Below are 10,644 nucleotides of genomic sequence, written 5' to 3'. Positions count from 1 at the left end.
TGCTCCAGCTGCCTGTTTACTCAGAGCCCCGCCCATTAGCCCCATCCATCTGGATGGGGCTAAGTCAACACAGACCGAGTGGAAATAAATTACAGACGACTTTGTCATGCTGTCCACTCTGCCAAGTCAGCCTCCTTGGACTTGGACTCCTACTCGCACTCCCTCGGCCGAACGTTTTGGCTAAATAATTGCAATTTTTATCAGAGAACGCAATAAACAGCAGACAGTCGAGGAGAGTGGCTGAACTATCCACTCACTATCGTGGTTATAATACTCATCGTCATTGCCATTGGACAACATCAATGATGCTGTTGCTCCGGGAATTGGGGAAAGTTGTTGACCAGTCGCAGTCTACGATTCTCTATTATTGAGTTAGCTTAGTTTGTATACTTCTCTAATTTACAATTAATTTGTAATATATTATTCTCCATAGCTCAAAGCTTAAATTCGTGGACTTAATGTAATGATGTTGGGCATTCAAATTAAAAGGATATACTTGACTTATATATTTTCCTGAAAGTATTTCCTATAATAAAGAAGTTTTTTAAATACTTGTAATAATATCTGAGATATATTTCGTTTAAATTTTTCAATACAAGAATAAATAAACCCCAGTCTTTTTCAGGGTATTAGGACTCTCGGCACTCGCTAGGTTTTGTTGGATTTCTGGTTTCGCATTTGGCAAACTTTCTTGGACAGACGTCTCGGCTCATATGCCTCGGCACTTAATTGGATTTCTGCTAAAATTGCGTTTATTATTGTGGTCACTTTGCCAGTGTCTCCCTCGCTTCATGTCTCCCCAGCCCAAGAGTAGTGGCTCTTTACGAGGTGTGAAGGAGCCAATCATGTCTCCGAGCTCCCAGTTTCCCCACTTACGGCTTGAGTAGTTTCCAACTCCCCCGATAAGTAGCTGCTGGCCGGGCGGTAATTAAGTTTTTGGAATGTCCGGTCTATGCATAGCTTGTGGTCAGTGCGGTCTGTGGCCCACCCGGATTGAGGTGCGAGGTTTGGTCTGGCTTAAAGCTACCTGTGTTAAAGGGGAAATTCGCAATTTGCTTGGCTGTCAGTCACTCAGTCAGTCAGTCACACTGACAGCCGAAAAATCTCTAGTCAATTGCAGGACATAAATCACTAAGCTGCTGAATTGAGCAGATGTAAATGTGCGATCCTTTGGAGCGGGGAGCACGCGTATGTTTATCCAGGTTGACTTTCTGCCAAGGACCTTTGGGGTGCTCGACGTCGGTAAATGGCGACAATTTGTAAAGCGAGTGGCAGCCTGAATGGAAGCTCTGTAAATACTTGGCTCGCATGTAAGGAGCTGGGCCGAGAAAGAAGCTCCCTTTTATTTGCCTGACCCAGTTTGCTTACTTTCCTTTGAGGAGTCGACTAGATTACAGTTTTCTAGCCCGGCTGAATGGCGTTTTGATAGGTTCTAATGCTGCTATCTGGCGACGCGATGCAGTCCACTTAGTGCCAGTTAGGCAGAGTGCACTGCCCACTGCCACTTTCACTGCCGCCCTGGGTGGTCCCCTTTTGACCCTCCCAGCTCAGCTCAGCTGGGGCCCTATGCAAATCTCGGTCCTTGAGCCTGGACACTTCCAGTAGCTCAGTTCCTCCCCAGGCACTCCACTGGCACTGGCACTGGCACAGCTTCTGCCATAATACACTTGATATATACGAGTATTTTTGCATTCCACTCGACGCTGTTTCGTTTTGTGACAAAGTGTCAGGAAGGGTCGCCCAACATTCCGGCCATATCTGGCTGAATTATATTAAAAATTACCGCCTCTGCTGGCACTCGTTGTGCCAGTGAGGGCCCTCAGGATTTATGGCTTTGTGATTATTGCTTCACTTGTCTGGAGATAGAACAGAATCTGTCTCATAAATCCCACGTCACTTTGGATTGGTTTATCATCCGGCAGGGGAGTGCGGCCAGGAGAAGATTTAAGCCTGAGCAACTTCCGGTCTCCCGCTCCCACTGGTTACATATCCGCCATCGCCCCGCCACAGGCCTTACATTTATACAATTAAGCACTTAATTGTCTGACAGGCAAATTGCTTTGTCAATATTTTCACCAAGTCACCGACCAGAACCCCATCCATCTATGCGGAAGAACCATCCCTATCGCGCGCTCTTCTGACAGCCTCAAGTGGCGGACTTCATTACCCAAACCCACAACTTGGAATCGGAGGAGCAAAACCATCAAAGAGGCTTTCAAGTTTGACCACAAGTGTTGTTGTTGATGTTACCTAAAAAGCTTCCTTTTTCCTGCCGGGCGGAGGGGTGCCGGCGTCTGACTCGTGTCACTTATAAACTTCACTTTAAGCCGTCAATATTTATAAATATTTACACGCCACGAATGGTGGCAGGATTGGTCGGGAGTCGGGGTGATTTGGCGCCCTGTGCTACGGAGTGGCACTTCGTTGGTGGTGGGATGTATCTATGTATCTGTATAACTATGTATCTATGTATCTAGGTGGAGTGTAGCTCTGTCAGGACCAGGACACAATCTTGAGGTGAAGACAGAGGGGAGTCAGGTTTCTTTTGGGTGAATTTAAGCGCTTCTAGATGTTGACTTTAAGAGTTGTGATGAAAGTTATTCATTTTAAAATATGATTACAAGCAAGTAAAGAAAGTTCTTCAAATTAACCAATATTGATAGTAACTCGTTTTGGAATATTATCTAATCCATTTCCTTTACTGATTGAAATATTGGAAACATTTATTAGATAAATTAAGAGGTCCCCACATATTTCCGGTTCAGTTTTTATGCCTTCTCGGAGATACGCGCTTTGGAAAAGGGTGGTTGAAACTGCCTAACCTTCACATCTGACAATCATTAGGCGTAATAAATTTCTGCTGTCATCCATCTTAAACCCTTTCCGTGAGACTACCTCGTTGCCCCCACTCCTTAGCCCGGATAACAAAGGAAAGCGATAAAAGACAAGAGCGCGCTCCTTAAAGGCTCGACTCGGGACCATAAATGTGCAACATAATTCTCGGGGCCCTCAATCCGAACGATATTTTTATGCAAATTGTAATCAAGGAGCAGAGGGCACACAATCAGCATCACACATGGACATATGCCGAGCTCAATTCGGCTCAATAAAAAGCGAACAAATGCCGCTTGGGTAAGTGTAAAATTTACAATTCCAATTCCAATTCCGATTCCGCATCCGTTTTCAATTTCCCAACAGTTGTGCCGAGAGTCTTTAAAACGAACAATGGCCTGGAAAATTTTGAAGGCTTAACCGGGGGGCTGGCAACAATGGTTCCGTCGGGGCTCAGGGAACAATGCCGCAGATGTTTAACACGTATTTTGCTCAACTATTTAAGCTGTTGATTTCGACGCCCAATCAAACGAAATTAATAAATTTTCAATTCAATTGAATGCGTAATCTTCTCCGGATTCCAGGGGAGGTTTCAGCGCCCTCAGACCAGACACTCAGATACTCGGATCTCTAATGAAGTCATTAAGGGTTGCTGGTGCCCGGGTGCTCCATCTTGGCATGTGTGGTTAACTTTTGGCAAACACGGAGGTCCATAAATGTTGTCGTTCCAGCCGGCAAATGAATAAATTATCAACTACGCGAGGTAGGAAAAGTCCTTCGGCCGCCTCTCTTTCGGGTAGTTGACTTCCCAGTGTGAGTGTGCTCTAATTGCAGCTCCTTGTCGTCAGGCCATTAGAACCCGGCACTAATGGCACTCATTGAGGGGGAGGTGGGTGCTGGGTGGGTGGCCCAGGGCGGTAGGCTGGCAACTTAAAGTTGGAAGAAGTCGCAGCGACATTAGCGCATAAAAAAGGCATTTGTAAGACATGAAAGGTACTCTGTCAAGCGAGCTTCGGGGGCGGCAGGTGGCTTCCTTTTGCCCGCCCACCAAGTCCGGTGACATAAAAATAAAAGTAATATATGGACTGATGCGAATCAAGAATACCCTATATAAGGAAAATATAGAATTATACTTGGAATTGATTAATTTACTTGTGATATTTATTATTTTGTCTAGGTCATACAATTGTCTTCTTTGTATTCTTGCATTTTTTTTAGACTTTCTTTAGGGTATATATCCTTTTGCTTTAATGCTTAAGCCCCCCAGAGTCATCATAGCCCTGAACTCTATGGCAACTGGGTATAAAAAAGGAAGACAAATCAATGCAGGTGTCACAAATGTCAGACGACAGCTTTGGGATCCATCCCTTGCCGGGAGGATATTAATGTCGCCAAGTGAATTGATGATGCCGATTGTTGTTGTCCCAGGGCATAAGCCGATTTGCCATCTTATCACAGGCCATGTCGCTCGACGACGACTTCACCAGTAAATCCAGCAGCAGCTTCAGCTTCAGCTCCAACTCTGACTCGAACTCCATCTCCATCTCCATCGCCAGCGATTCCGATTTCAATCTCTGAAGCAAGCTTTCATAATGGGCTTCCCCTCCGCCGATTGACAGGCATAATAAATCATGTGTTATAGTATTAATCAAGGAGCTGGCTCCTGGTTGCTCTTCCGACTGCCTGAGCCGCCCTTTGTTGTTGCGGTAATCGCTTGACATTTATTGCAGTTCCTCGACTTTAAAGCACCTTCAACTTGCCTTAGGAGCAGAGAGTGTGTTTTAATTGCGCCTATTTTGTCTGCTGCCTTTTGCAACATTGCAACCGTTTTGCCCGGCATTGTTTCTCTAATTGCCATTTGTCGCCAGTGTCCCATACAAGTGGCCAAAACCCGGCCTCTTCCCAACCCCGCCGTCTACCAAACACACAAATTTTCTGTCTGGCCGTCACATTAAGAACTTGTAAAGTTAAATTAAGTGTTTCGTCTAGTAAGCAGGAAAAAAGCAAATGGCAGCAAAAGCGCCAAGAAGCTGCACAACTTTCGAAAAGGATAATTGGAGCGGCGGAAAGGTAATTCCGAGTTTCGGTTCGGCAGGCTGGAGCCTTCAATGTCCTTTTAGGGAAATATTTACATTCACAGACTAAATAGTTTTCTTCTTTAAACATTTTTTATTTAACAGAAAGAATATTTATTTGGTAAATCATATATATTTCTTAAATATTGTGGGGGCTAATTAATTGAAACTAAAATGCGAAGCGACCCACACAATTTTCGTGTCCTAGGCCGTATTGCTGGCCAGATTATTTAATTCGCAGACAGTTAATTGTAATGCAATTAAGGGATTAGCCGAGAATGCCATTAGGCTTTATTGTTGCCATGGTCATGCCGCCATAGAATGGGTACTCAGATGAATAAATTCCGAGTAATGGCATCTCCAGCTGCTTTCTCCCAATGATTTCTTTCAACTGAAAAGCTCTTAGACCCAAAATAACTTAAGCCCACCAAAAGATAGAATGCATTTTTCAATTATTTAAATGACAGGCTACAAATCTTAAGTGTTTACACGATTTGCCCGAGAGGCAGCAGCTCCGATGAGCAACTTAATGTGATTGCTGGGCCCATCGATGAAGCTGGAGGACCACAATATCGGAGGCCGGAGTACAACAAAAAAAAAAAGACCCTCCGGTGCCAGGACAACTTGTGGGTTGTCCTCACGGTCCATTTAAATAAACCAAATGTTGACTTTGCCCCGAACTACATAGTTCGATTTCTTTGGCTCCGCTGTCTCCCTCTCTTTTTTATTTCCTTGAAAATAAATGTCCTTGCATTTTATTTTGCTTTCCATTTGATTTGATTTTTAGCCTAGGTCTATCTGGAGCTGCGAGTGTCCTGCCGGGAGTCCTGGGAGTTCCTCTTCCAGCTGATATCAGCAAAAATCGCAAATCAAATAAAGCAAATTGAATAAGAGACAAGGGCCACGCCTCTTCCGGCGATTGGGCGTTAAGTGGGCGTCCTCGACTGGGCCGGGGCGTGGCACACAGGATGCACAGTACAAAATTAGTTGGTAGTTCCATTCGGCCAGCGTTGTTGTAAATGCGAGGACAGAAATCAAAATGTTAGCATAAAAGAATTATCTGTGCTTAAGTTAGATTATCCCAGGGCCATAGCATCCAATTGGCAATTGAATGGAAAGATGTCGCAGATTCGATTTGCCAAATTTATTTTCCTGCCCATCGGTTGCCTTCGCCCCCCCTTCGCTGATTTGAAGTTCGAGTGCCACTTGAAAAGTTTTCCAGCCCCTGTGTATCTCGGTCTCCCTGCCCCATGCATTTACTTTTTATCGAATTTCATTTGATTTTCTTTCGGGCTTAGGCACCAACAAAGCCACATATGTTGGTCGTTCTTTTGGGAGGGCTCGCAAGGTTTTAGGGTTAGACAACTGTTATGGCGGCCATAAAGCAGAAGGTGGGGCCGAAGCCCATTAAAGTTGTTGCAGGGTGGAGTTACGAAGCTACTCAATGTCGATGGGACAACTCTTGCAGCCCGATAAAGCCCATACCCGGGACTAGCCCATAAATCAGGAGATATATTTGATCTTATTCACATTCCTCTCATCGGGCTTGTGGGTTTTTTTCTTTTAAAACGCTTCAAATGGGTTGAATGTCTGTGTAAGCAATTGAAGAAATTTGATTTTGTTCTATGGAAAGTAAACCTTATTTTCTGAAACCCGAAGGAAAACACATGTTCTTAGCTAAGAATATCTTTAGCATTTTACTCATGCTTACATAACAAGTGTGAAACAATATTGAAATTATATTCAGCACATCTGACTTGTTTCAAGTTTGTCGCTCTTGCCTTCCTCAAGCTTCCGTAGGACTTGAAATAGCAGATTAATTTCACGCATCACAAAGCTCAGGATGCGATCCACCTCGTAGCTGTGGAGACAGGGAACCAAATCTAGGCAGAGATTCTCAATTAGTTTTAATTATTGTTATTTATTTACATTATTCAAGAACTCACCACGCCGCTTGCAGAGTATGCGGTACAGAATCAGGATGCCGTCGATCATTCGATCCTTGTCCAGGGTATAGTTCGCCGGGGCATCCTTGCAGGCACTGAGGCACTTCTCCCACTTGAGGCACATGGCACGTGAGTGGACATAGGAGCGTTCCAGACGGGCCAGATCGTTTTTGAGACCCAGGACGGTGAGAGCAGCATCGCTGGTTATTTGGACCATGCGTTGCCGCATCTCCTCGATTTCATTTAGCTTCTGGGCTTTCAGTGCATTAATCTCCACCTGAGCGAGCACTGAAATTAATTGATAATTATATAATTGATAGTTATAATTCTTAATAGATATGGTAAAAGCTATGATTCGATCCCATAATTCAATTTCAAACTGCAGGGGTATATACTACTCGGCTTCCCGAAGTTCTTTAAGGATGTGCCAACTTACTCAAGGCGTCGCAACGATCGATGCAGTCCTTTGTAGAAACAAATATATCGGACACCTGGACCACTTCCTCGAGAACCTGCTCGTAGGGCTGGAATTTGGCCACCGTTGCCTTGAGGTCGTTCCGAAAGGTATTCAGCTCGCTAATGGAGGTCTTGAACACATCGATCTCGGTGGTTAGCTCCTCGTGATGGACGGTCTCCTCGCGAATACTCTTATCGGCACTGTGCTTCTTGTCCGCACAATCCTTGATGAATCCATTGACCTCGACGAAGCGTTTGCGTAGGCGATCCTGGATTTTGATCATCTTGCGGATACGGTGCACATTCATCGCCGACTGGCGCTTGGCATCCCTCAGGAGCTGGCTCTGCAGCTGCTTCATTGCTTCATACTCCCGCAGATTGGTGATGTAGAGTATCTCGATAGACTCTCCGGCGGAGTCCCAGTTGGGCGGTTTCCTAGAGCCAACATTCCATTGTGAAGTTGGGCTAATGAAAGCTAAAAGAACTCTCAACTTACACGAAAAACTGATCCTGCTGACGCGAGACGCGATAGTCATCGATGGCCGCCTCTGGACTGAGGTCCAGATCGCCGATCACATCGGTCTTAAAGGTTTTCTTATGACGCGGCATCTTGGCTTAACGCAATAAGTTACTTGTAGGAATATATATATATATTGGTATATATTTTTGGGAATATATATTTCTTAGCGAATGTTGTGTTAACGAGACTCAGGGCTATACTGAAATTCTCCATGCTGATTCTTTGGACAGCAAAGACTGTGTTTGCTTTAATCTAGAATGTTTATCAACAACACCTAGACCAAACAATGATTTCTCGGTGATCTGATTATAAGTCTTTTTTGGATTCTATGTTTTAACGGGTAATTGTATTTTAGCAATTGAGATAAAAAATGTATTTATTGCTAGTTAATAGTTTTTGAAAGGACATATACTATATATATTTACCGATAAGTTAACCCAAATTGTGAAAATGAAAATTAATAGTAACGATGGCAAACAATCAGGCAATGGGTATCCTTTTCGTCCTCTCTTAGCAACTATTGCTAAGGAGATTAACCGTGGTCTTGACAACCTTTGTTTTCTTTTATGTCATCCAAATAAAAATCATGTTTCAAGTAGGTCTTGGTTAATTTTATTACAAATTCATAACACATTCCAAAACGATACACAAAACACAACCAACTACACGAATAACAACACAACACGCCTCACCGCGGTAACCACACACACACAACAAACAAAAAATAAAAAAGAAAAACCACAAAAAAAAAAGTTACACATTCCATTACTTACACTAGAAGTTACTATTTCCGGCGAAGGGATCCAAGATGCCACGTGTAAAACCCACCAAAAAGATCGATGTCCTGGGGAATCTGGACCTGCGGCCAGAGGAGGCGGTTGGCGATTACATCTGCTCAAAGCAGCAAGACAAGTTCTTCGTGTGAGTAAATGTTTAGTTTAATATTTATGCACTATTTAACTTATCCTTTGGCTTGTCCTTGCAGAATTCCTCCGAATTCGGATTCCCCAGGTGATTCCATTGAACTCATGTTTGTGAACAATATGCGCGAGCACGATGCTATGATCAAGTTGCAGGAAGAGATGCTGTCCAGCGCCAAGAGGCAGTCCAAGGTGAACCACTCCAGGGTGCGGAACATGTACAAGATCCAGGAGCGGTTGCGGCGGCGCTTCATCGAGGTGAACAGCTTCATCAAGGACTGCGTGGACAAGAAGCGAGCCGCCGAGAATACCGCTCGTGGCGAGGAGCTCTACCACAAGGAACTGGGCGAGGGCATTAGCAGCTTCAAGGACTCGATCAGTGAGCTTAAGGAATTCCGGGAGGCTCTTAAGGCCACTGTCCTTGAGTTCCAGCCGTACGAAAAGGTCCTCGATGAGGTGGTGAAGGTCTCCGACATATTTGTCTCCCCGAAGGACTGCACAGATCGCTGCGATGCGTTAAGTAATTGATACTTTCACTACTTATGACCAACCATCGCATAGATATTTGTAAGCCATAGTTGACCCTTTTTTCCGCAGTGCTGGCCCAAGTGGAGATCAGTCAGTTGGAGCAACAGAAACTGCTTGAGATCGAGAAAATGCGGCAACGCATGGTGCAAATCACGAATGAAGCTGCCCTCACCGTCCTGGGACTCAAAAATGATCTGGCTAGGCTCGAGAGATCGTACAACGAGTCCCGGGTTCAGTGTCTCAAATGGGAGAAGATCCTGGCTCACAGCAAGGACGTCATTGCCAATGGTGCCATGGACAAGGACCGAACACTGGACGCTATAAATCACTTGTACAGAATTCTTTGTCGCCGACGAGGTGAGTTCACAATATTTTTCCTTTTCAAGGATGATAGTTTACTATAAAATCGTAGATGTTCCTGGGTGGACTCGAGGTTCTGTGGAAAAGAAATTGGATGTTATTAAAGACGAAGTGGAAATACTATTTGGCGTGTTAGAGCAAATTGAATCAATGGAAGGGAAGGCGAAACTTGGCGAAGCCTCACAAGACCTATGTTAGCAGAGCCAACAATCACAAAGTATACTTAATGGATCAAATATTGATAATAAAATATACAAATAAATCAATCAATAATTGTGTCTGCAAATGAGCTCTTTCTATCGTTTTAATAAGTTGTTATTTACATTCTTAAACCAATGTATGTGGATGCTGATTATTGTGATCCTTTGGGATGCGCCCCTCGCTTGCCCCTTAGCTTTTCAATGTCTACAACTTGCAGCTATTATAAATTGTTCTGTGCTGTGCACTCGCTTGTTAATACCACTTTCTAATTGCTTTTACCTCATAAATCTTGCGGCCCCAACTTGGCCAGTGCTTGGCCCGGGGTCGGGTCCGCTCTGCAGTCGTCATAAGTCACCAAATTGTCGGACACTCAAGACAAATGTGACGCTGGCTTATTTAATTAGAGAGCTGCAGACGGAGTGCTGAGAGAGCGGTATTTAACGGTCGGAGTCTGTGCATCAATTGGACATTTAGCGCTAACTGCGCCAACTCCGCTGACGGCTTTTTAATTACGTCAGGCCAGGAAAATGCCCTCCTCCCTGCCACTTCTCTGCATGACAATTAGCCGGTCTACAACAAAAAAGAAACCTCTGCTGACAATTGGCAATTTCTTTCTATTTTTCAGGGTAAAAAACTTTTTTAATTACCCCGAAAAGCGACACTGACAAAAAGCTACGGAAAAGCATTCTGCTGGCGGCTCTGATTTTCAATTACTTATTGACAGCAGACTCGATCCGTCGCTTAACCTGTCCAACACTTGACATGACCTCCGCTTCAAGCGAAGAGCAACGTTTGCTCTGTTGTAT

General features: G+C 44.3%; 2 protein-coding genes across 2 annotated transcripts; one reads left to right on the top strand and one right to left on the bottom strand.

Moving 5' to 3' along the window:
- Window positions 1–6,580: 6,580 nt before the first annotated feature.
- Window positions 6,581–8,041, bottom strand: LOC110181389 (coiled-coil domain-containing protein 42 homolog). Its single transcript, XM_020949120.2, has 4 exons — window positions 7,806–8,041; window positions 7,290–7,744; window positions 6,854–7,141; window positions 6,581–6,790 (listed from the first exon to the last, which is right to left on the bottom strand). The coding sequence occupies exons 1-4, from the start codon at window positions 7,916–7,918 to the stop codon at window positions 6,651–6,653; spliced, it is 996 nt and encodes a 331-aa protein (XP_020804779.1). The 5' UTR covers window positions 7,919–8,041; the 3' UTR covers window positions 6,581–6,650.
- A 277-nt stretch (window positions 8,042–8,318) lies between these two features.
- LOC110181388 (coiled-coil domain-containing protein 42) lies at window positions 8,319–9,910 on the top strand. Its single transcript, XM_020949119.2, has 4 exons — window positions 8,319–8,750; window positions 8,815–9,269; window positions 9,347–9,634; window positions 9,690–9,910. The coding sequence occupies exons 1-4, from the start codon at window positions 8,638–8,640 to the stop codon at window positions 9,833–9,835; spliced, it is 1,002 nt and encodes a 333-aa protein (XP_020804778.1). The 5' UTR covers window positions 8,319–8,637; the 3' UTR covers window positions 9,836–9,910.
- The last annotated feature ends 734 nt before the right edge of the window (window positions 9,911–10,644 follow it).

This window comes from Drosophila serrata, unplaced genomic scaffold (assembly GCF_035046125.1).
Source record: "Drosophila serrata isolate PLE 108 unplaced genomic scaffold, ASM3504612v1 contig_302, whole genome shotgun sequence".
NCBI classification, from domain to species: domain Eukaryota; kingdom Metazoa; phylum Arthropoda; class Insecta; order Diptera; family Drosophilidae; genus Drosophila; species Drosophila serrata.
The sequence above is the reverse complement of the archived record's forward strand: the minus strand, read 5'-3'. Positions and strand labels throughout refer to the sequence as shown.